Source organism: Pocillopora damicornis, chromosome 1 (genome assembly GCF_964200805.1).
Source record: "Pocillopora damicornis chromosome 1, jaPocDami1.2, whole genome shotgun sequence".
Classification (NCBI taxonomy): domain Eukaryota; kingdom Metazoa; phylum Cnidaria; class Anthozoa; order Scleractinia; family Pocilloporidae; genus Pocillopora; species Pocillopora damicornis.
This window is the reverse complement of record NC_142670.1, coordinates 19,870,685-19,897,735: the sequence shown is the minus strand read 5'-3', so window position 1 is coordinate 19,897,735 and position 27,051 is coordinate 19,870,685. Positions and strand designations below refer to the sequence as shown.

General features: G+C 39.5%; 2 protein-coding genes across 2 annotated transcripts; one reads left to right on the top strand and one right to left on the bottom strand.

The window, feature by feature from the left end:
* Positions 1-195: 195 nt before the first annotated feature.
* LOC149052622 (uncharacterized) lies at positions 196-19,796 on the bottom strand. Its single transcript, XM_089203940.1, has 11 exons — positions 19,718-19,796; positions 19,451-19,527; positions 5,345-5,685; positions 5,089-5,238; positions 4,520-4,642; positions 4,016-4,138; positions 3,631-3,753; positions 2,674-2,796; positions 1,750-1,872; positions 876-1,001; positions 196-521 (listed from the first exon to the last, which is right to left on the bottom strand). The coding sequence occupies exons 3-11, from the start codon at positions 5,655-5,657 to the stop codon at positions 196-198; spliced, it is 1,530 nt and encodes a 509-aa protein (XP_089060066.1). The 5' UTR covers positions 5,658-5,685; positions 19,451-19,527; positions 19,718-19,796.
* LOC149052623 (uncharacterized) lies at positions 9,585-14,510 on the top strand. Its single transcript, XM_089181296.1, has one exon. It carries the CDS (start codon positions 10,083-10,085, stop codon positions 14,508-14,510), a length of 4,428 nt encoding a protein of 1,475 aa, XP_089037422.1. The 5' UTR covers positions 9,585-10,082.
* Positions 19,797-27,051: the final 7,255 nt, after the last annotated feature.

The window sequence follows — 27,051 nt, the reverse complement described above, 5'->3', positions numbered from 1 at the left end:
TGTTTGCCTCCGAGCATACTTGTTGCTCTTGCAAATATTAGTAATCTTGCGTTGCTAATTTTTTAACCGATATCAAAAACTAGCAACGTGTCAGTATGAGAATGCTACAATAAGGTCGTGTAGATCAATGCCACGAAATTACTTGTTGCAAAAAAAATTGTTTCGTGGAAAATATTTTTTTTCTTTGCGACCAGTCTAATTATTGCACTCCACACTGGCATCCTCACCATGTCCACAGTCATGTTTTTCCCAGCCAAGGAACGTACATCGAGATAACATTGCCTCTCCCCCTTGGCAGTAGACCTGATCCATCCAGACTGGGTCAGAACCCTGACCGTATTCAGCGCAACAAATAGCCCGAGATGCACCAGAGAAGCCAAGCTGACGACACACCACATTGGCTTCGTTGATTGTCCAGTGATCATCACACACTGTGCCCCACTGCCCGTTGTGATAAACCTCTACGCGGCCGTAGTTTGCTCCACCGCCCATTAAACGGATAGGAGCGTCCTCATTAACGGCTGTGTAATCAACATACAAATGACTAAGTGCTGGAGGTCTCTGAGATCAAACTGACCTCAATTGTGCTTGATTCATTTAAATTAGGCTTTAAATCATCCCAGGAACGGGACTCGGGAAAGCTGTGGAAATGCAGTTTGAGCACTCTGGCATGGCTTAGATGATCCCACACATGTGAGATCACTTGAGGTGGCTATATAGTCTTTCCTCCATCCTAGCATCAGCACTGCACTGATGAGGCCCAGAAGGCCGAAACAGTACTGTCTGCAGTTAGTTATATATATATATATATATATATATATATATATATATATACATATATGCGTTTCTTTAATTATTCATTTTTTTATACTTACCTGTACACGATTTAGTAACCTCTCCATAATATCCAGGCTTGCATGTACAAATATATGAGCCTCTCGTCTTGAAACACTGGCCGTTCGAGGGGCAGGAGTGCGATCCCGTCTGACACTTGTCCATTTCTGTTAAAGCAGTATGGGAACCCATTAGATTAAAAGTTATATTCTCAAAAATAATTAAATTCAGTATTAGATAAAGGAGCAACCTTCCTCCTAAAGCGGTGAGAACAATAGCAAATTTCGTGGGCAAAAAAAGTTATCACCGAGAAGCCATGAAAGAAGTAACCGTGGAGAAGACCTGGCTGCAAATATATCAAGATGTCAAAATTTCAAAATACATACAGAATGACAGAAATAGGGACATTTAGCAAAAACGAACCCCTTTAGCGGTTTAGAGTATTTTTGCTGTTGTTGTTGCTGCCGTTTTTAACTGCACTTACGTAGTTTTTAATAATTTTATAAGACAAGCTGAGGTAGCTTACAGTGTTCAGATATTGTACCGATTAAAATATACTGAGAAGCAGATTGTCGCGGTAATAGGTCTTTCCTACCCACAAAGAATAAAAAAGATAAGAAGAGGAAGTGTAAGGATATAAAGGAAGAAGGATCCATCAAGTGGATACTAAAAAATCAAAGCAATAACGAAACAGTTGTGCAATAATAGGATTATGAGCCCTCTTAGATGGGTTGTCAGTCAATCAGAAATAACCTCTGAGCAATTCAGCAAATTTCCTTAGAATTTTTCTTTCAACTCCACCTATTTCTTCTTCTTAGCTAAAAAGTGCCACCATAACACAATAGATTAACTGGGCTAAGATCTAAACCATTGCATCATCTACCTAGCCACCAAATGTGCCTTAAATAACCTTACCTATGCAAGATTTCCCATCACCAGAGAATCCACTAAAACACTGACAGTGAAATGAGCCTTCAGTATTCTGACAATTGGCATTTGGATCACAGACTGGTATGGAAGAGCTGCATTCGTCAACATCTACAAAGAAACCAAATAGTCAGTAGTAGAACTCAGATTGATGACTTTTACTGCTTGTAACTCTAGTGGTATACTTAGTAGTATATTTCAACACCTGGAATAACACAATATAAAATCCCCCTCCCCCCATCAATTCTCCCTCCTACACATCCTCAAACTTTTGTTAATTCTATTTTCTGAAAATTGATTTTTTCCGCCCTTAACTCTAAACGGAAACAGAGCGAGAACTCCGCAAGAACATTACTATTTGAAGCTAAGCCTAGAGGTAATGAGTGACAGACTACCTAGTCATGCTGGTTGGCGATATGTGTTAACCAACTACAAAGAAATTAGAACGTATTTTATTTTTACTGTTCGTAACTCCAAAAGGAAACACAGGGAGAAGTGACAAGACTCCCGTTCAATATCGGTGGTGTTATTTTTTAACACCTGGGCGCACTTTGTTTCATCGAAACGCCTTTCGTGAAAGGATGCTCAAATTTGTTGGAACTTATATGTTAACCAACAAAAAAGAAATTAGAACACATATGGTTATATCAAATCACTCTTTCTGGATGGATGTTAATATTCCTTGCATAACAAAGTTCCAAATTCCCCCCTTCCTCCATCCTACACATCCTCCTTAAGTCTCTTCATGATTCAATTTTCTAAAACTGCACCACTACCTATTTATTGCTTCCTGTATAAAGGGATCGGAGGGTAAAGAATCTACTTCAAAAACATAACACTCTTACATGACAAAGGCCCAAAGATCTGCGTTTACCATGTAACCACCAAGTCTCCCTTGAAAAATAAACTTACCGGTGCAAGATTTCCCATCACCAGAGAATCCACTCACACACTGACAATAAAATGTGCCTTTCGTATTCTGGCAATTGGCCTTTGGATCACAGACGGGGATGGAAGAGCTGCATTCGTCAACATCTGCAAAGAGATTAAATAGTCAGTAGTGGAGCCCCGACTGATGATTATTACTGTTCGTAACTCAAAAAGGAAACACAGGGAGAAGTGAGAAGACTCCTGTTCAATATTGGTAGTGTTATTTTTCAACACCTGGGTGCACCTTGTGACATCGAAACACATTTCGTAAAAGGAATTTTGGAATTATTTAGAACAACACCATTCAAAACTTAACAACTAAGATAAGTTTTTTAATGCCAAAGTAAAATGCATGTCTGAAATACTTCAGCTACAGCTAATAGCCAACAGCATACTAAAAACAAAACATACTTTCTTGAAACTGCAAGTTTTCTGATACTAAATTAATCTCTTCTTAAGGGCAAGGTTGAGAGGGATAACTGACAAATGACCTGGTTATGCTGGTTTGTGTTATATTTTAAACCCGTTACCAGCCTTCTGGTATCAGGGGCGTTTCGTGCCCAGTCGCTTTGTACCCGACTTAGTCGATTCGCACCCAGTTGGTTGACTTGCTTTGTACCCAAACTAATCAAGTAGATTGTTCATGTTAATATGTTAAATGATAAGAATAAACAGAAATAAACGAATTTACAACCGTTTATAACAAAGGGAGAAAAGTCTCACTTTCGCTGGCTATTATTTTGTTTTATTTCCACCCTCCGTCAATCTCTTTTTAATTATATTTCCTAACAGTGTGCTGGTAACTATTTGGTCCCCTTATCTCAAGAAAGGGACCAAAGATTAAATTGTCTAGCCCCAAAACATAACACACTTATAAGACTAAGGCCAAAACCTCGGCGTTCATTAAGTTATCACCCTAACTCTCAACAATATCCTTACCGGAGCAAGATTTCCCGTCACCAAAGAATCCAGTCAAACACTGACAACGATACGAGCCTACTGTGTTCTGACAATTGGCCTTTGGATCACAGTCAGGGATGGAAGAACTGCATTCGTCAACATCTGCAAATAAATCAAATAGTCAGAAGTGGAGCTCTGATTGATGATTCCTTCCGCCCATAATTTTAAAAGGAAACAGAGCGAGAACTCCACTAGCAAATTACTCTTTGAAGCTAAGCTTAAGGCCTATGAGTGGCAGACTACCTGGTCATGCTGGTTAGTATTACATGTTAACCAACAAAAAATAAATTAGGACACATATGGTTATATCAAACCACTCTTTCTAGGATGGATGTTGATATTAAGATGTTAAAAATAAACTTACCTGTGCAAGATTTCCCATCACCAGAGAATCCACTCACACACTGACAGTGAAATGAGCCTTCAGTGTTCTGACAATTGGCATTTGGATCACAGACGGGTGTGGAAGAGCTGCATTCGTCAACATCTTCAAAGAAATAAAAAAGTCAGTAGTGCAGCTCCGACTGATGACTTTTACTGCTTGTAACTCTAAAAGGAAACACAGGGAGAAGTGATGAGAGACCTGTTCACTATCGCTAGTACTATTTTTTAACACCTGGAATAACACAATTTAAATATCCCCCCTCCCCCCCCCCCACTCTCCCTCCTACACATCCTCACATCCTCAAATCTTTTGTTGATTCGATTTTCTGAAATTTTTCTACTACCTATTTACTGCCCCTTTCTTGCTGAAAAGTAATGGAAAGTAAAGAACCTTCTTCAAGAACATAACAAGCTTACACGATTAGGGCCCAAACCTCTGTGTTTACAATGCAACCACCAAGTCTGCCTTGAAAAATAACTTTACCGGTGCAAGATCTCCCATCACCAGAGAATCCAGTCACACACTGACAATGAAATGAGCCTTCCGTATTCTGAAAGTTGGCCTTTGGATCACAAATGGGGATGGAAGAGCTGCATTCGTCAACATCTGAAAAAACATTAAATAGTCAGTATTAGAGTTCCGAATGATGATTATTACTGCTTGTAACTCCAAAAGGAAACAGGAAGAAGTGACATGAGACCTGTTCAGTATCGGTGGCATTAGTTTTCAACACCTAGGCGTCCTTGGTTATATCGTAACACGATTCGTGGAAGGATGTTCAAATTTGTTGGAACAACATAATTCAAAACTACACAAATCAGTGCACAAAGGCCTTGGCAACGATACGGCAGAAGTATTGATGACAAACAATGCAAATGTTGCACAACAGGCAATTGTTTGAGTAAATATTTTTAACTCAATCACATTTTATATTTCAAACTGAAATGATCTCAGGGCCAGTAATGATTGTCTACGTTTTTTAATGTGGAGTTTGCTCTGAGAGGATAAAGGCGAAAAACTTAAACATCGATTTTCATGATGAATTAAGGTACCTTCTGTTTTCATGTCGCAGTAAGCGAATACAATCTTTTCAGGTATGATGGAGTAAATCCAGTATCTCGCACTGACCGCTTGCCCTCCTTCACTTGTTTTAATCTCTTTACACGTTTCAGCCGGAAGTTCTGGAACGGACCCGAGAGGCACTGAAAAACAACGGATTGTTTCTTGTTTACATATATCATTTATCATTCCATAATACATGCTTAATTCTTTATTTTCTTTTTTCTAAGTTTAACATTAAGGTCTCACCTCTCTTCATGTCTTTTCTGAAATAATACCGTTCAAAGTTTGGTACAAAATCTTCTGGTCTGGCTTCCTTGGTACGGTTGCTCAATTCGCAAATGTCTTCGGTAAAGACGTAGTTAAAACTCTGGCATCTGATGTCTTGGTAACATTCCCGTAAACACACATCACCGAAAGCCGCTTTTGTGATATTCTTGAAGATGTGTCCTTGCAGCATCATACCCAAGATCGACACCTCTCCTTTTGCGCTGCTATGTTGAGAACTTGCATCTAAGAATGTTGGACTTACAACGATCAGCACCAGCAGAGTAAGGGCCATCTTACTCCACTCATTGGCTCGAGGACACCTAGTGGCGATAAGAGTACTAGTTGATTGGACGGATGGAAAATTTTGCTAAGTCGCTGAGACTTTGTGGAAGGAGGCGACAAAATCATTCAAGGATTATTTATTGTTTGCGAAAAATCCAGCGAGCTCCAACAGTTGCTTAAAGCCATATAAAACAATCCTTTTCCAAGTTGAGACTAATAAAAGACCTTCAGGAGATCGCAACGTTGACCTGCCCAAATAAAAGATCTACTTCACAGAACAATACCCCAGCTCGTGCGTTGTTTATTTCTTACCCTTTGAAAAAGAACAACATGAAATGACAACATTTGCGTGGTCTGAGAACCTAAACACAGAAGGTGAATTATTTTAGTTTCTATTTAAAAGGGGGTTGGCTTGGTTGAGGTTGAGGTTTACCGCCTGGAGAGACAGGTGACGCGTCCAACCACTCGCTAAAAGTATAAAATCAATTCTACGATCAGAGGTACTCACAAGGTAAGGTCCCTCTAGACGAAACTAACCGTTCATGAAAGGTACTTAAAGAAGGAAACAAAAACTAACATAAAAACCAAAAGAGTTATCGTCCTCTAAATCCAGGGAATTATCAAGACCACGCTTGTCGACGTAAGCGTAACAATATACATACATAATCCTTATTCTAGCTTACTCCCGCCGATGCCAAAAAAAAACAATTCTTTAGAGCTTAACCCTTTATAAATAAGATAAATTAAATGGAGTGTGAGTAGAATTTGACAAACACTTGAAGCTGCTGCTTTAAATAACATGAATTTACATTTCGTTAAAGCCAAAAGGTTTTACCGACGAACTACTAAAAAAAACAGGCTTACCAGTAATAAATGTCTTCTCCCCAGAAGAAGTGCTTCTTTCTTTTGCTATGCGCTCTTTCTGGTTATCAGATATGAATTAGGTCTTGAGTATCGACAAGCTGGTGTTTAAAACATGGCCGAAAAGATGTATTTCGAACGGGTTTAAGTAAACAAGCGTTGTTTAAGCTAATTGCGCTGCTTTTGACGTTGTTGCGTAGACAAACAGAAAATATATCACATTACATAATTTTTTTTGTTGAGTAAAGTTGGATAAGAACATCAAAACTTCTTAGTTGTATAGGCATAAGTACGAAGGAAGTTATAATAGTACACGTATAAGTAAGAACACAGATAGGAATGCTCTGGTTCCTTCTCCAAGTTGATAAAATGAAAATCAGTTTATCTCATTGATTATACTAAGCAACCAAATTGAATTAACTTGTTTGCTTATTCAATATCTTAAGACACGAATCTCCAAATTAAGAACCACCTTTCTTTTCCATGCTTTGACAGCAATTAACCACAAATACGGTAATCAAAATAAATACATGAAGACCATTATATAGGTAAATAGGTACAATTTTTGGGCTGTCGTCCATCTTCGGTGAAAATTCCGCGGAGCTTAGCATACATTTAAACATTTCATATTACATTTTTTTTCTACAAGTTAAGGAAATAACAGATGTTTAAAAGTTGAACACCAGAAACTATTACTTAAACGTTGATCATAATGTTTCATTCTGCTCTCTCGCCAGGAAAACGCTTCCTTAACATTTTATTTGAAACATTGGGAAACCTGTCTTTCAAAACTTCACGTCAGAAAGCAATCTATTTTTGAAAGTTTGAGCCGTGAAAGCAAGTGATATATGGGCATGCAAGAAAAATTTGAACCTGCCGTGTTCTTTTCCGATATTTATCCTGCACTGGTCTCCTGCTACTTAAAATGAATGGGGGAGTCTTTCTTTCAGAATTACTGACAACTTCCTGTTTATTGCCTAAGGTTATGAGGAAAAGTCCACATCTTAAATTAACGTTATTTACAACACCTTTTTAAAAGATGAAACAACAGCACATGACTTATTTTTTCATTAAGATAATTTGGTTTCATTCTCTGAGTTGTTAATGTAGATTGGTCTTCATAAAGAGTTTTAAAGCTGACATTCGAGCATTTCATTGCTACTAAAATTTGTTTTTCTAAGTATTTCTTCCACCTAACCGCAAATTGAAATAAATATGCTGCTCAAATGGTGACTGTAATTCAATATCTTAAAACACCAATCTCTAGCTTAAGAACCGCTTTCAATGTTTTAACAGCAAAAACCGAAAATCCGATGACAAAAAGAAATATATTTAGATAAATAGCAACAATTCTTTGGTTGTGTTCCATCATTAATGTGAATATAATCTTTTACAATTTTGCTGAGTTCAGCTTACATTTGAACATTTTACATTTCCTTTCCAATTATTGCCTTTAAAGTAGGGAAATAAGAGAAGTTGAAAGCCTGTCGTTTTAACGTTGATCAAAATTTTTCTGCTTTTGTTTTCATTACACCTAAACACCACCTGTAAGGAGAAGATTAAAAAAATCTTTCCCGCAGGTTCCATTACCTGTCAAACAGTAACAGACGAACTACAGGAAGATGGAATACTGTCCTTAGATAGCAAAATATTTTTCGTTAGGCGCACTCCGTTTGAATGTATATGTCGCAATAATTATTGCAATGTTTGTCGCGTAAAATGTTTAATTTAAGAGAGGATGTCAGCATCCATCGAACAAATCTGTAATATTTTGGCAAGTCACCCAAAATTCGTTTTCACTACTACATTCATGTTTTGTAGCCCAATATGTCCTAATAATTTTAGTGTAGTTTTTTTGTGAAAATATATTTTAGTTTTCGAGAATTAATTATTTTCGTTCGACCACTCAAATATGCACATTTTAACCGTGAATATTACCCGAGTTGTGTGACCCCCTATAACGAATATACTTGACCTCTGGTAATTATGTCAACATAATCCGTTGTTTTATCATCTAAACTTAATCCCCTGTCGTTATTGAAGCTGGCAAAGGAACATCTATTTTTTGGTGAATATTTTTGGCCGAAATACTTTTCCTGTGTCGAAAAGTAGCATAAAAAAAGACTGTTTTAACGATGACCGATATGACAGAGTCTACTGAATTTCTAGCTTTTAAAAGACAAAAGGACGGTTACAAAGTAAAAAAATTTCCTTGTGTATTTATATATTTCTATCCTGAGACGAACTCAAAGTCCGGCAAAATTTACTTGCTAGCGACTATGAAATATACACGGTCTGCTTACTTGCCGCCACCGAATTTATACGAAACGAGTCATTTCTGAATTAGTTTATGGGAATTTTCATTCCAGAACGAAACACTCATTCTGGACGACCTTTTGTACCTGGATAATGTGAACGCGGTACGACACTCATATCTGTTTGAATCCTCTTTAAGAGGGGGGGAAGCATAGAAAGGTACAGAAAAGGAGGTAAATATTTGTCATTTCTCACCCTCTGAGTCAACCTTGTCGCGTATCTTTTTATTTTTAGATGCACCTCCCACGAGGTTTTTCGCGAGTGATTCCATGATAGCCAATCATAAGAGAGCTGTGGTCGTCTATTGTTTACGTCACATGCAGGCCGCACCAAAGGATCTCAATAACGGCGAAATGTGCGGAAAGTTTATCCGACGAAAGTTCTGATATCTATCAGGCAACCTCCCGCCATTTTTTTAAAGGTGTTATGCAAACGTCAGCGTGTTTTCGCGGGAAATTAAAGAATTCCCCCCACATATCTTAGTTCTAAAAATAAAAACATACGGGTCAGGGTTGACCCAAGGGTGCAATTCGTATGGAGGCCCCGAATGATGGGCTCCTGGTATTACTCACATTTTTTTTACATTAATTACCGAGCAAATTTCAAGTAATAATTTCAGGGAGTAAAAAGCAACAACAAAAGGATTTCTATCAAAGCGAGGTGCCATTTTCAGTCCTACCATGTCGGACACCTTGAATAAAGGGTGACACGCAAGCAGTTTCCTGCAGCTTTGACATAAAATAATTTTGATGCCTCTGTAAGTGCCCCTAAGGCACGGGTTTATCCCTTGTTTTGATTTAGTAATCGTTTAATTAATAATCTGTAAAAGTCACACTAGGTGCCTCGTCACGCGTTCCGTAAGTGGTATCGCATTTCCAAACAGAACGGATCTATTGTGTAATTCAATAATTCGATCGATTTCGCAAGCACTCGTGGTTTAATAGAAAGAAATTGTCTGTCGTTTTTATCGAAGGAAGGAAAGGTCTTTTTGTGTCAACTCTCGCCAGATCCGGCAACAATGTAAGTTTAATTTACCTCGAGTGTTTCTATAGCTAATTTCTTGTCCCTAATTTTGTGAATCAATTATTTTTAGCTTCACGGTCAAATACGACATTTAATAAAGGAGGCGTTCCATGAAAGAAATTGGGGCGATATTTGTTGTGTCGATCAGTGAGATTCGTACGGTCCACCTAGCGGCGATCAAGCGTCGCTATAGTGAAGATTGGAGGAATTCAAGATATTAGCGGGAGTTTGTCGAATGCATACAATAGCCATGGCGCAGGCAAATCCTACGATGGAAGAAGTCACGAGCGAACAGAACGAAGACCATCAAGTCGGCGTTGAAACGACTGAAAGGGACAGAAGAGAAAGAATCCCTACCGAAAAGGGCGAGTCACTTCGCCTGGAAAGGCTTGTTGAGGAGCGAAAGGCCGCAGGAGTCGCTCTGAGGAGGCAGATAACGAAAGTAAACTCTTTACTCGAATCGATAAAAGAATTAGACGCAAGAGTCCTAGAGCAAGAGTGTGACAGTCTAGACTTGTGTAGGGATAGGATGAATGACGCTCATCACAATTATTACAAGGAATTGCATGACACTAAGGAAGCAGATAAAGCGTGCGAGTGGTTTGATATTCGGGATCGCGAACATTTCCAATGTCGCATTAGAATTAACGAAGCCTTACTTAGTGTGGAAAGACAAACAAGCGATAAAATGTCTCTGGTTTCGTCAAAATTATCCAAGCGTTCTTCCTCCTCTTCAGTAAGATCTAGAAGAGCAAAGGCAGCGGCCAAGGCAGCGTGTCTTCAAGTAGAAATGGACTTTCTAGAAAGGGAAGCAGAGTATAAGAAGCTAGTAATGCAAAAGGAGTTAGCTAAGGCAAAGGCTGAGGAAGAAACCATGCGCAAAATCGAAGAAGAAGAAAGGCAGGAGGATTTCCCCCAGATCCCGAAGCATGAAACACCAATTCTAGACGTCAAACCCAAGCTATCGCCCAAAGAGGAACCTAGTGAAACGAAACCTTTGCAAGATAACGGGATCTTAAACCCAAAGGCTCCGCCCTTTGAACCCCCAAATGGCCCAGTTGTACGCCAAGGCACGCAAGCTGGTGAATCACCATCACGTGAATCAAAGCCGGAGATTTTCGACAGAACAGACGAGTTAACCTCTGTGGTGAAGCTTGTCGCCGAACAACAAAGAATGAGTCTGCTCCCAGCACAGCAGCCCCCGGTTTTCTCTGGAAACCACTTCGATTACGCAGCATTCATCAGTGCCTTCGAAAGTTTAATAGAGTGCCGAGTGAGCGATCCAAAGCAGAGGCTCTATTATTTAAACCAGTTCACATCTGGGGACGCAAAGGAATCAATTCAAAGCTTCATTAACCTCGACTCTCCAGATTCCTATGATAAGGCTAGAAAGGTATTAAAGGAAAGATTCGGCCATCCTTATCGCGTTGCACAGGCCTACAAGGATAAGCTGAATGCTTGGCCTCCTATGAAAGAAGGGGACGGCGCGCGTTTCCAACAGTTTGCTGATTTCCTGGTGCTTTGCGAACAAGCCATGAATACGTTAAAGTACATGGAAGGCCTTAACTCCGAGGACACTCTTAGAAGGATAACTGCAAAGCTGCCAAGTAACATGGGAGTGAAATGGTGCCGTTTTGCCAATAAGATGTTAAAATCAGAAGAAAGACTTTCTACGTTTCATGACGTTGTCAAATTTGTAACACAAGAAGCAGCCTTGGCAACCGACCCAGTATTCTCACCTGAAGCCCTCAAGGAAGCAAGGAAAGATGAGTTCACTAGCAGTAGCAGCAGTGACAACAACACCAACAGGAACACAACCTGGCGAAACAATGGAAGAAAAGGCAAGAGTACAAGTAGCTTCTTGACAAGTGCCACACCTCACGATGATCAACCGCCACCAGGTTCTTCATGTCCATTCTGCAACAGTCAGCATCACGATCTGGAGAAGTGCTCAAGTTTCAAGAAGAAGACTGTTAAAGAAAGAAGAGCATTTATCCAAGAAGCTAGAATATGTTTCGGTTGTCTCTGCTACGGCCACATGTCAAGAAGATGTCGAAACCGGAAGGTATGTAAGACATGTAGTATGCCCCACCCGACCATCCTTCATGATGAAAGCAAAATTTCTCCCAAGCAAGGTAGTGAAGACCAAGCAAGAGTAGTTCAGGCAGCTGAAGCAACTAGCAGCTGTACAAGTACCTGTAATGCTACTGGAGTCACCGATGCCATCACAAACTCTATGATTGTTCCGGTTCGAATGTACCACCAAGACAACCTCAAAAGACAAGTTGTAATTTATGCGCTGCTCGACCCAGCTAGTAACGGAACTTTCGTTAAGGAAAGCATACTCGAAGAACTGCAAGTTAATGGAGTCGAGACTCAATTGAAGCTAAACACAATGCATGGTTCAGAAGTAGTTCCTACTCGTAGAGTGAGCGGTCTTATCGTGGAAAGAATGGATAGAGCGGTCTACATCAAGCTTCCCAAGACGTACTCAAGGAACGAAATACCATCAAGAAGAAACGAGATCCCAAGGCCAGAGTCGGCAGCAAAATGGCCACACCTAAGTCATTTAGCCAACAAGATTTACCCGTACCAAAACGATCTGCAAGTGGGACTTTTGATCGGCTCAAACTGTCCAAACGCCATAAAGCCGAAGCAGGTCATTCCTGGTAGAAGCAGCGATCCTTATGCCATCCGTACCCTCCTTGGTTGGGGCATCATTGGTCCAGTGACAGGAAGTACAACCACAGAAGATTCGGATGTCTTATGTCACAGAGTTGCAGTGAAGGAGATCGGTAGCGAAGAATTACCTTCCCATAGTTTTGTTGTTGAGACACACGTAACAGAGATCATCTCTCCAGAAGCAGTTAAGAGAATGTTCGAGCGAGATTTCAATGAAGGGAAGCACGCGGCTCAACAAACCCTTTCCATGGATGATCGAAGATTCATGGCAAAGGTTAAAGAAGGAATTACCCATCGTTCAGATGGACACTATGAACTGCCATTGCCACTACGAAATGAATCGTTAGCCCTGCCGAATAACGAGAAGCTTGCAGTCCATCGCCTCCAGCAGTTGAAACTGAGATTTCGAAGAGATGAGAAATACAAAGAAGACTACACGGCATTTATGAATGACATGATTAAGAAGGGATATGCTGAGAAGATACCAAAGGACGAAGTTAGGAAAGATGGAAAGACATGGTACCTTCCTCACCATGGTGTCTTCCACCCTCAGAAGCCGGACAAGATCCGCGTAATCTTCGATTGCTCCGCAGAGTACAAAGGGGAGGCTCTTAACAAGCATCTTCTCCAAGGCCCAGATCTTACCAACAAGCTTGTTGGAGTGCTACGAGTTGGTGGTCGGATCCAACGAGGCAATTTTACAGATGAAACAAAGTTCCCAGTCATCCTTCCGAGAAAGGGCCACGTTACAGGTCTGATCATTAAGCACTACCATGAGAAGGTTCAACATCAAGGTCGTGGAATGTCCTTAAACGAGATCCGAGCCAATGGATTCTGGGTTATCGGCGGAACATCAGCTGTAGCCTCCAAAATTGCAAATTGTGTCACCTGCCGGAAGTTACGAGGTGCAGTCCAGGAGCAGAAAATGTCCGACCTTCCGGAGGATCATCTGGAACCGGCACCCCCCTTCACCTACTGCGCTGTCGACTACTGTGGACCATGGTATATTAAGGAGGGGCGCAAGGAGGTAAAGAAGTATGTTGCCCTCTTCACGAGCATGGCATCAAGAGCCGTACATCTTGAAGTCTCGAACTCCTTGGAGACTGACTCGTTCCTCAACGCCCTGCGTCGTTTCATCTGCAGAAGGGGTCCTGTACGTCAGCTGCGCAGTGATCAAGGAACGAATTTCATCGGAGCAAAACAAGAGCTCCGCGAAGCGTTGCAGTCTATGGATCAAGGCAAGATCAGCACTGAGATGTTGAAAGAGAATTGTGATTGGATAACCTTTAAGATGAATTTCCCATCAGCCAGCCATGCAGGAGGAGTATGGGAGCGCCAAATCAGGACCATTCGCAGTGTACTATCAGCCCTCCTGGAGAAGAGTGCAAGTTGCCTGGACGGAGAGTCCTTTCACACGCTGATTTGTGAAACCGAAGCGATCGTGAACAGCCGTCCCCTGACAGTGGATAATCTAAGCGATCCAGGGTCACTATCTCCACTGACGCCAAATCATATCCTGACAATGAAAGCAAAGCCAGTTCTACCTCCGCCTGGCGTGTTTCAAAGAGAAGACCTGTACTCAAGGAAACGTTGGCGACGAGTCCAGCATTTATCATGCGAATTCTGGGGCCGTTGGAGGAAGGAATTCCTTCATAGCTTACAAGAGAGGTCCAAGTGGACGAGACCACGCCGTAACATGCAAGTTGGCGACGTAGTTATCGTTAAAGACGACAACAAGGCGAGGAATCGGTGGAGCCTTGCTCGTGTGATAGAAACGTACCCCAAAAAGGCCGATGGTCTGGTGCGTAATGTCAAGGTAGCGATTGGAGACCCTGATATCTCCAGCACTGGAAAGAGAGTGCACCCCCCATCAGTTTTGGAAAGACCCATTCAAAAGCTTGTCCTGCTGCTGCCAAGAGAGGAAAGACTGGGATTCCCGCATGGGGAGCCATTCAACGAACACATTCAAAAGGAGGACTAGACACGGACATGTCGGTGAACTCTGAACTTGTTACTTTAATTATGTTTCGTTTTGTTTGAAATACGGTGATTTCAAGGGGAGCCATGTAAGTGCCCCTAAGGCACCAGTTTATCCCTTGTTTTGATTTAGTAATCGTTTAATTAATAATCTGTAAAAGTCACACTAGGTGCCTCGTCACGCGTTCCGTAAGTGGTATCGCATTTCCAAACAGAACGGATCTATTGTGTAATTCAATAATTCGATCGATTTCGCAAGCACTCGTGGTTTAATAGAAAGAAATTGTCTGTCGTTTTTATCGAAGGAAGGAAAGGTCTTTTTGTGTCAACTCTCGCCAGATCCGGCAACAATGTAAGTTTAATTTACCTCGAGTGTTTCTATAGCTAATTTCTTGTCCCTAATTTTGTGAATCAATTATTTTTAGCTTCACGGTCAAATACGACATTTAATAAAGGAGGCGTTCCATGAAAGAAATTGGGGCGATATTTGTTGTGTCGATCAGTGAAATTCGTACGGTCCAGCTAGTGGCGATCAAGCGTCGCTATAGCCTCTTTGAAAAGAAAGAAAAGCTTGAACAGCAGATATCGCAAGATCTTTGGCTCAAGTTCTGGATGCACTTAAATAGTCTGTTCAACAAATACAAACGTACAGTTATTTTAATCCCTACTTAATGATGTCAAGACGAACAAAACTTTAAAAGTATAGCCGTCCTCCCTCGAAGCAGGACAGATTTTTTCAAGCATAAAAATCTGACAGATCAGTGCCTAAAAGTTTTTATAATTAATGAATCAGTTCGCGTAAATTTTACGAAGTAACATTGACAAACCACATTTTTTGTTTTTAGGTGCTGACGGGGGAGGGGAAGGGGGAGGCGATCGGAAATGGGTAAAGATGCTTGTCGTACCTTTAAGGGGTCAAAATCAGCGATCTGGTAACTTTCATGGTCTCTCAAACTTAAGTGAACTTCCAGAGACCTAACTGATAGCTTTTAGAGTGTTTTTCATTCGAAAAATTAACTGAAATAAGCATTAACAGGACCATTTTATGATCTGACTTCCGCCTCTAGAGTACGTCGATAAAAGAGTTTTTATTTTTAGGATTTTTTCAGTTTTTGTGTTTGAATTGGTACATTTTAAGGGTAGACATAAATTGTTACTACTCCCATACGGATAAGACTCAGGTAGCTTTAATAATTTTATAGGCGTCGTTTTCGAAATTCCCGGCGCGCATCCCCACCCTCTTACCGTATTTCTTCACCTATAAGCCGAGGCCCTAAAAGTTAGAGACCTTCCAAAAGACTTGTGTTGTCCAAAGAGCGAAATTCTTCATGGTAACCGGCCATTTGAGTGAGCGAACCTCACGGAAAAAATTGGGAAATGGCTCACCGAACACAAAACCTAATGAATGAGAATAAATACAAAAGAAAAAAAGGGGAATCAGTGAAGATTTAAATACTATTACGCGACTGAAGAAACACAACAATGCCCTCAGTTACTAGAACCTGACAAACGTTTCAATCGAGTATCTCTTTCGTCACTGTTATTTTTCTCATTATGTCAAAAGCATGCCGCTCTTTGTGTACTATGGCTTTCAAGATCAAAGTTAGCGCGGAAGCTGAAGCTGTAAAAAACAGCTCGGAAATCACTCGAGATTATGGACTTAGCGAGTCCATGGTGCGACGCTGGAGAAGAGACCAGACGACTATTCTTTCTGGCAAGCTTAAGATGTTTGCAAAACGTGCAAAAATGGGCCGTTTCACTCCCAAGTGTCCCGAACTAAAGGGACACAAGCAAGCGATGGAGTGGTTTTCACAGCAGAGAGACCAAAAATCTCATTTGTAATGTGAAATGAGAAGAGTTTTTGCCGAGTTGAGTGAGATCGTCTTTCAATGCGTAGGAAGCAAATAATCTGATTGATGGTCAGAAATACGTTGTTGTCATGACAATTTAAATGTATGTATAGGTATGTATAGGGGTCCCCCGGGAGATGCTGATACGTGCTGCACACTTGAAATTTAGCATGGAAAAAGTTTGATGTGATTTTTGGGGAAGAGAAACAAGTTTTGTCAGCGTCTAGTAGCTAATGCGTAAGGGCCCTTTACCACAGTGTGCAAAATTTCGCGTCCCGCCAAACGGCGGGAAGTCAACAAAGTGTTCAGACATTAGTATAGAAAACCCCGCCTCTGTCTGGATTTTTGCTAGCCTCTTGACCAATTCCCAATCGAGACCCAAGTCTGACGGGACGCGTAATTTTGCACAAGGCGGTAAGTAGCCTTCTTGCCGGAGCCAGGTTTTATGAATTTTCCAGACATCTTAACTTCTATCTGTGATACACACTTGCCAATTCCCTTATGGCTTTTGGAATCGACTTTTAAGTTAAAACCCTACCTTCACCTTGGCCAAACACTTCTTTAAGCACCTACATTTACTATTAGAACCACGACTCCACCCAACACCGAGATCTGATCTAATTCATTGTTTTATTTTTAGCGTCTCGAAGATGCCGGAAAAATAAGATCAACTTCATTTTCTGGGTCTGAAAACTTGCAACTCCGCTACTGACTTATCTTTTTTACAACTAAGCAAGGGAACGACTTGAGATAGGCAACTTCAGTCTCCTCGATAACTAAACCCACAAGTTCCACCAGCGATTGATTTAAGTAAACAGCAAATCTCCATGTTAGCATAAAAGTGAGACGCTTATACAACAAATCAATTAGCTAAATAAATCTGTAGCTTGTCAATCAAATTGACTTTTGTAAACATTATTTGATTTCCGCCGGAAAGGAAATCATTGATGGATCTGAACACTTAAGTTTTCTGAATGCAGTAATTCCTAGAAGGTTTTTCAAGATATCATGCAAAGAGGGAAAAAACCCATCTCTTGAAATTTCGGAGGTTGATTCAACTTTGAATTTCTATATGTCACGCTTGTTATGTAAATGATGTAATAAGATGGAGAAGGTATATAAACTGGAACTCAAATCTGGTTAAAAGATGGTAGAGCAAAACGCAATCATCTAAACAGCTAATAAAATCATAAATAAACAAGGTAACAGCGTTATGTTAGATTCTTTTTTTCAAATTGTGGTGATGTAGGCCAGTAAACCTACCCACACCCAGAGTAAGGAGAAAATACGATAAACAGTGTATCTTTCCTGCAAAGCGACGTTTCAAGTGCGATTACTTATCAAAGCGTAACAGAATCAAAGGGCGCCCGTGGCCAACTCGTGGATAAAATATTAAAGAGATATATACTTGTAAAGTCGCTATCACTAAACTAAGGTGTTAAGATAGAAAGTAAAACCATTGCAAGAATACAAATTATAGTACTTGAGTATGTGACGGATACTTGCTGAGTATGTGCATACTTAATCACTCCAGGTTGATAATAAACATTCTACCTTGTACTGCTTATACCGTGATTGCAGCATTCCCACGTGCGTAAAGTGATTGTAACTTAGGGGAAACGCACGCTTGTTACACCAAAAAAAACCCGCGTGTAGCAGAAGAGGCCGATCACTCGCAATTTCTCCTAGTTTTGAATTTCCCTTTTGTTTTCAATTACACGCATATGCTTGTATTTTTTTACACGGGTACGATGGAATTGATTGGAAAAGCATTCCTTTAAATAGGAAGTCGTCGTGTGTTCTGAGCGAAAAAGATCGTCAAGTGATCAAAACAACACCGGCCAAAGTATGGTCACGTGCCCGGCAACGATTTGTAGAAACCGATCACATTTTATTCTTACCATCAAAACAGTCACGTTTGCATCGAAAAACAAAACGAAACAACATAAACGAAAAGACTGAAATTGGCGTAGCTGCCGAAACGTCCCATTAAAAAACCCCCCAAACGAAAGAAGTAATTATATAAATTAACATGTTTTGTATGTCATAGGTACATGTTTCCGTGGGAATTTCCATCTCAACAGTTTGCTCTGTTACTCACAAACTCCTCGTGATTCTCGTTGCTCCTTATTATGTTTAGCGCATGGAAAATTTGAAGACCCTTCAAATTTGGTCTTTAATCATAGCACTAATCTGAGACATTCGAAGTCCATTTCAATTTAGTAAATGTCGAAACAGCCGAGTAAAGATAATAACCATCGTAACGATCGATGCAATCACAATGGCGCCATGACTTCAGACTTCTTCGGAAGGATAGATCATGAGTTCGAAGACGACTAATTACGACTAATTACAAAGAGTCCAAGCCAATTTGCATATCCCATAGCGCCCACAACAACTCGTTTCTAGGCTACCGCGTATCCACGAGTTAAAAACTACAGGAAGGGAAGACTGTCCTGAGACATTAAACATTTTACATTGGAATATTTAATGCGAGCTTTTTTAGGGCAAGAAATATTTACGTTTCAATAACGATAGAAGTACTGAGCTGGAATAAAGTAAAATTTTGTTGAGTAACTTTTTTACTCTGCTTTCTCCAAAGTAAAACTCTTAATCGACATTGCTTTTGAAAGATTGGACACCTGACTTCTAAAACAGCGCGTCAGTAAGCAATCTCTTGTCTGTTTAGCTTGACTCGTAAAAGGAAGTGATATCTAGGTAAGCAAAATTTATCATCGCAAAATTTATCCTTGCCGTATCGCTTGCAAATATTTACATTTTCCAATAGATTCACTCGCATTAATGCTTCCTATTTATCAAAACGCAGTTACTGATTGAAAAAGCGGAATTACAAGGTAAACTTTTTAGGCCAAATATTTACACGAAGTCTAATCCCAGACAATGATTTTATGTAATCAGTGGGCCTGATTGAGTAAATGTCCTTGTCTTTCCACTCTTAGCTCACGGTCATTTTAACACCGTTCACAAAAATAAGTATTCAGATGTAAGGTTAGGCTACATTAAGAATTGTTTACGACGTGGTTTTGTTAAAAAACCGTCAAACTTTGTCTAAAAAAACAGACCTTAGTCTCACCTTTTCCGCTCTCTCCCGTTGAAAACGCTTCATCAACATTTCATTTGAAAAAAAGATTGGAAATCTGTCCTTTAAAACTGCAAATCAGAAAGCAATCTCTCGTTAGCTTGAGCTGTGGAAGATTGCCGTAAAACCTACTCCTGCTGTTGTTTGCAAATATTTTTTATGCACTGGTCTCCTGCTTAATTATTACTGACAATTTCCTGTTTATCGCCTAGCTCTGAAAAAAATTTCACGTCTTAAAGTAAAGTTATTTGCAACACGTACATGTTCAAAATGCTAAATTCTCTTTCTATACATGACCACACTAAATGAATCTGCTCCCTCAAACAAAATAGCGAATTATAAATGATGAAGATGGTAAAATACATTTTGAGAGCATTATGTGCCGAATGTCTTCCTGTTGATATTGTCATCAATTTTTAACTCATCAGTATGTTGTCGTAGATCTTTGGTTCTCTATGAGAATAGACACCGCGGGATATATGGATTAGCTACAAAACAGTCACGTAAAGTACTAATTTTTTCATTGCTTTTCTAATCGAAAACTTTTAGTGAGAATTTTTAAGTCTTAACCTTGAAAAAATGTTGATAATGGTAAAAATTAAAACAAGGTTGTCTTAAACTTTCAATGTAAAGCATTCTTTGGCTCAAAAACTATCCCTCGTACTGGTCGTCTAATTATTTATTCCACATTCGACGTTATCGTAAGCTTAGGAAAAAACAAAATTTAATGGTGCCAAATTGCTAATTACAATCAAAAAAGAACGAAAACAAAAAGAAAAGAAAAGAGATTAAATAAGGTATCGTTTTGAAAGATGAAACAATGTCGGACCTGACATATTTTTTGTCATCGTTATCGATGTTTTGCTATCGTTTGTGTTACACGAGACAACTTTCATGGCAACTTTGCCACGACGACATTAACAAGGGCATGTTGCACGAGACCATTTTCAACTTAAGACTCTCCATGAAATCTAAGTCAAGGCTACTGCTTGTTTAATATAAGAGGTGATCGGAATTCTTAGCAGGCATTTCGTAAAAGTTGATCTTGCAGATATTCTTCATTTTGGCTTATGTATAAAGTGTATTTGAAACGATATGAAACTTAACAACGTGTTACCAAATCAAAAGTTAACTAGCTACCGGTACAATGTTACGTGGGGTTTGATTTTAGGTACAGCGGTGTAGCGCGAGAAATCCTTTTTTGTAACTCGTACCCTATAGCACAACCTTTAAGGAGAAGGTAATGAAGAGAAAATGAAAATAGATACATAACTTCCTCGTCCATAAGTCTGATTTTTAAAAGAGTGGATTCTTTCACTTTCCTCATGAGGAGAATGTAATCTTTTCGTTTCTGTCAGTAAAGAATCAGTTAGTACCCATTAGGATACAAGCTTGCATTAGTTTAAGACTATCCAGGCTGCTTCGTTCAGAGGCAGCTGAGACATGTATTGAAACAATGTTTGCATACCTAAATCTTGAAGATTACCTTTACAGGTACTTAAGTAATTCGACTTTTGAACTATTATTTCCAATTCCTCACTGTAGCCCACTGAAGTGTGATCACAGCCACCAACAACCTTAACCCAGAGACAAAAAGTCGCTTCCACGTCAATAGGAGCATGCTGGAAAAAAAGGTCGTGCATTGCAATACCACAAAATGACTTGTGGAAAAAAAAACTGCTTGTTTCTTGCATATCAGGTTTTTGTTTGTGACAAATCTTATTGTTACAAACCACCCCAGCATTCTCAGTATGTTGACGGTTTTCGATTTCCCGCCCAAAGAACGTACAGAGAAATAATATTGCATCTCCCGCTTGGCAGTAGTCTTCATCCACATAGAATGGGTCAGACCCCTACGCACTCCCCCAGTGCAGCAAAATTGTCGCTCCGATAATTTTCTCGATCAGTTACGAGCTTTTCCGCCTCCCTTCAGCCAAAGTCCCTCAGGACTACCAATTACTCAGGACTTTTGTTTGGAAAGTTGACCTGGAACAATCAGCCATTTCTTGATACGTGACCGTATTTAGCACAATAACTAGCCTTGGTTGCACCAAAAAGACAACTAGTAAGGTTTGCCCCTTGGAAATCCCAGAAACCTCTGAGAAAACACGAGAATCTGATTACTTGCAAATCATTCATAACACCTCACTCCACTTCGATAGGAAAGTATAACATGGTAATTTGGTATGATCAACGGAGTTGATAACGTAAATTGGCCAACATAAAGAGTTTCAAAGTGGATCAGCCACCAAACGATTGCGTATCAAAATTTTACTCAATATTTTGTTTTACTTCGAAAATTCGCCTGCACTTTTTTCTATTTTCAACAATTACAATAGGAACTAAGAGTACCCAACAAATTTATTTAGACTCCGCTATAAAGCATGTATCACTTTAAAAAAAGCTGCAGGGAGATTAGGTATCGTTCAAATGGCTATGTAATCGTAGCTTAATCTATTTAGAGTCCATTTTTTCAGCTATCGCGGGGTTTTGAATTGGTAAATTTGCTTTGATCTCAGGCAAACGTGAAGAATGCCTTTATCGCTAACAGTAGCTCTTAACAAAAATCAATTCTTACTTTCCCTTTCTCGTTGCAATTGAAATACGTCAAGCAACAATTGACTTCAGGAGCGGCTGGGCTTCCTTAGGAAGATACAAAGCACAGTATAGTAGACATTATCAAACGCAGGATGCTTTTGCAACAGTTCCATGCCGGGGCCATAAGCAAGACAATGATGAGATAAACCGAATTGGTTAAACGATTAAGCTCGCTACAGACTGGGAGATATAGAGACAATAGGGGCTTCCTTTAAAAGGAGGATGGACGACCTAAATATGATTTTGTAAATACAGTTACGCTTTAGGTAGATACAAATAATCACTTATCTAACTCAGCATCCCTTTGTAATGCATAAACTGAAATAGGCATAACAGTATATCCATTGATGGTAACACGCTGTTCAAAATATTGAAGCACTACGAAAGTCATGTATGCTTCCTGTAGCAGCTACATTGTATTGGTCCAAAAGAATATTCCGTATCCACTTGTTCCTCTTAGAGTACATCACCCAAGGACTCGTGTTAACTTTATCGTGTGACGATTTTGGAAAAATTCGCCTCAGTTTACCATGATTACTAAAGTAAAGCATTGAAATTTCTAGAGACAAAAATGATTGCTTTATTTATGTCTTTTGAGGTATGAAGTAATGCATACTTTCCGGTGGGAACAGACGTATTTCAAAATAGTTACAACTGGAAAAAAAAAAAAAAAGAAAAAGTTCCAATCATCTGGATAATACTAACGCAAATAGATAAGAGTTCCCTGGTCTAACTTTTTATGTCGACCAACAGATTCATGTTTTTTTTAATAACTGAATTAAGCTAGCATTTGTTTGTGATTACGTTTAACAAATTTTTGACTGGCCAATAACAACCTGTACTTTACTTTTAAGTGATACATGCTTTATTGCTTTTTGGGTACTTTTAGTTCCTATTTTAATTGTTGAAAATAGAAGCAAATGCATGCAAATTTCCGAAGTGAAACAATGAAATATTGAGTAAAATTTTGATGCGCAATCGTTTTGTGGCTGATCCACTTTGAAACTCTTTATGGTGGCCAATTTACGTTATCAACTCCGTTGATTATACCAAATTACCATGTTATACTTCCCTATCGAATTGGAGTAAGGATTTATGAGTGAGTTGCTAGTAATCGGATTCTCGTGTTTGCTCAAAGGTTTCTGGGATTTCCAAGGGGCAAACCTTGCTTGCTTTTTCGGTGCAACCAAGGCTAGTTGTTGTGCTAAATACGGTCAAGGGTCTGACCCATTCTAAGTGGATGAAGGCTACTGCCAAGTGCAAGAGGCAGTGTTACTTCTCTGTACGTTCTTTGGGCGGGAAATTGAAAACCATTACGAAATGTCGTGCCAAGAATTCCATCTGGCATTTAAGTCTGCTTCCTCTCCTCTTGCTTCTTCGTGACGTCTTACTCAAACATGATCAAAGACCCTAAAGTCAGCATTAGACCGGCGGGCGTCGTGGAAGTATCATTAAAATCTTGTTAGTTGACATAATCGCACATCTTATTTTAATCAAATATTAATTAACACAAATGGGTAAATATACCTGTAACCATACCTTTAAATTTATTATTCTAGAATGTGTCCTCTATAGCTGGTATCGATTCAAGGATGCCGCAGGTACGCGTATGCGTACCGCTTGCACACCTGTTTACAGGTGTGGTGCACACTCAACTGGTTGGCTAAACGGAGTCTATCCTACTACAGCTGACGGAAAAGTTACAAGACAGGTCTGCTTTTACTGGAATTCAATTTGTTGTCTCTGGAGCATCAACATTGAAGTAAGGAATTGTGGCTCTTATTTTCTTTATAATCTTCACTTAACACCAGATTGTTATCTAAGGTATTGCGGCACTAATTAGGTAACGGCACAAGGTTGATGTTACTACCTTGTACTTGCAGCTGGCAACAACAAAAGTAACAATATCACACTCTAAACAAAGAACATTCGAAATCTGAAGTGACAAGTACAACCCCAACACTGTTGTGTATGAGAGTGTAGATTATAAACGGCCGTTAGTAGTAAGAAATGCATTGATAATGGCTGTGTTGTTCGTAGTAGTAGTAAAAGTAGAAGTTTTGCTAGTGTTAGTAGTAGTAATAATGGAGATACTGGTAGTATTAAAAACGGAAGTTGTATTTGCGCAGTAGTGGTAATAGTTGCTGCAGCAGCAGTTTTGTGGCAAACTGAACTTCTGAACTCTGTCGAGGTGATATGACAACTTGAGATAAGGAACATTAGTACTTAGTTCTTATTTCCGAAAAGAACTTTTATTTCAAAATTAGACTCACACTCATCAGACCACAATACATTTGCTCGGACTTGTCAAACATACGTACTGTCTCGTAAGACTGACGGCCAGCTTCATGCCCAGCCACAACTCAGTTAGCGGGTGACATCCGGTGATAGGAGAGTGGTCGAGAATCCAAAGCAAGAGACTTGGGAGGGGTTACCTGCCAGCTTTTTATTATGGTGATTGTGGCCGGCCTTCAAGCCAGCCTGGCCGATGAAGATGAAAGAGGTTTAATAAACCTTAAGACGAGCAATGCGATGCAGCCCAGGGATCGGTCCATTTAAGGGTGAATCACTGGAAACTGTTTGTGCAAGGCCGAGGATGGGAACTCTTGGTTTTGGACTGTTCAGCCTACTTTTGTTTTCCCTCTTTACGTCTGCTGAGTTCGGTAGAGTTTCTGTGTTTTGCGTGTAACAATGATGGTGTTTGTTTTCTAGATCTTGTCTTATGGTCGTTTTCTGTAAGTCCTATGTACCTGCTATTGTCCTTACGTGTGACGGTGGCTTGATAGGTAACTGATAATTGAAGGCAGTTTCCGTCGAATTGGTAGTTGCAGTTGTTGTCCCATCATAGCGTATCCTTTTGTTAAGCTCACCCCACAATAGCACAAATAAAAGATACAACCTCTGCCTTAAAGAAAAATTCCTAATCATCTGCCGACCTGATTTGTCATCACTTGACAAACGTAATGAACTCGTGTCTTCATGATGTCACAGAGACAAAGCGTTGCTGCGTAACAGCTGAACAAAGCATCTAAATTTACCGCCACATTTATTATGCAAATTTTATTGTCTTTAAACGATGGTTACAAACATTCTTGCCATTAAAATCCCTTGAAGAGTGATTCTATCACGAAACAGGCTTTTCGGGATAAAGCGTAATCTCTTTGTTTTTTCCTTAGCCAGTTCATACGCTCTACTTCTATGTCTCCAGCACTGTGATACGGGGAAACCGAAACATAAACTTCCTATATATGTATATATCATACCATACCATACGCCACAGTAGATCTATGATTCTCTCTTTAAAAATGCCGAGTATGCGAATTCAGTAAGGAAGAGGCAAAACCGAAAGTGCTTATTTCTCTTGGTTAAACTCTTCTTTTGACGTCAATAACTCTTGTAAACAAATTCACGATGGAAAGCTTCAATTAAATTTTGTTTTGGATTAACTATGGGAATGCAAAAAAGTAGAAGGGATTGAGAAACTTGCAAAAGCTTTGGTTCCTTTGAAATTTATCGTAAAAAAAGTATGCTTTCCCAAAAATTTCTGGCATCTTTCTTCGAGGGCTCCGCAAACTGGCAAAGATACAATTAGTTAAACCTCACAGACAAGAGGTTCTATTCATTAACTAACAGTACAAAAGAAGCTTGTCCATTGGCGCCTGTCTCGTCGCTAATAAATATTTTATTTCTTTCATTTTTACAAAAGAGGCCAAATGTTCTGAGAGTTTCGTTGGCCTTGCTAAAGCTTGGATGCCAGTTACTCAATTTAACAAGTGGAATTAGTCGAAAGAATTATCCCGAATGTAATTTAAAATACCCTCATTTTGCGGTAAGTAAAACTACTATAAGAAAAAAATTAATTCCCATTTTGGAAGTCCTATAGATTAAGATTGAGGTCTTGGCAAAGTAAATTGAATGAGTGATATATACGTTTCAATGGAATATGAACTAAACTCGTTTGTTATTTTCTCGAGAATAGTAGAGAATGCGTAGCAGATTTTATGATATTTTGAGTTATTTGTATCATATAAGATGTTTAGAGAATAATGCAGGGGCGCGCGTAGATTCGATGTCGATCGATGATGTTTTACGTCTGACCGAAAATCTTTCAAACAGGAAGCCTAAAAAGTTATTTCTTTGTGGTTCAAACTAAATTTTCACATGCAACACAGGTCTGCTAATTAAAATCAGAGCAGATTAAGTTTTTAACTAACCGAAGAGTCACTTGCTGAATTTTTCCCTGCTTTTCCGAATTTTCTGGGCTATGCATTGATGCATTTCTTACCTCGTATTTTTATATTGTCTCTCCTGAATTATCTCTAGATGTAAAGTTTGGGAAATTTTAGCGAACAAGGCCGCTTCTCGTTTACTTTCTTGATCGAGTATGCAGAATTTTCACTTCTCGGGTTAATTTCAATAGATATGCATAAGGGATTTTTCCCAGGCTGATGCGCAAACTGAGCTGTAAGCAAAAACAAAACAAAGAAACACGAGTTTTGAGGGTTCTTACAACTTTACGTTCACATTGATAGCCTAGTTGCAATACAGGGGTTTTAGTTGTGATGCAAAACTAAGGAAGCAAGACCACGAAACTTTGTCACGGATGAAGATCGATTTTACCTGAGGAGCTGGCCTAACAGAGGTAAAGTGTTGATAAAATTGGAGTATAGCTTTGCTTCTGCAGGAAGTTGTCCCAGGACTTATAGTAAACGAAATTAGGAAAATCATCTCGAAAATTTTATTTCTTAGTATGCACATTTAGCTCAGAAAATTCGTCTCCTTAACTGAAAAAGAATAATTAATCGAACAGCTTGGCATTTCAAAACAAACATCAAATCTTGTAGCTGAATGTTCCATGGGATTTTCTGTTGGAATCAAGTAAAACTTTTGTATTTTTAGAAAAGAGAACGTAGCGGCTTTCTTGTCTGACCAAGTTCAGATACCTTCAGCGAGAACATAAGTATGGGTTTTGGAATCGCTTTCCATTGTTGCGTATA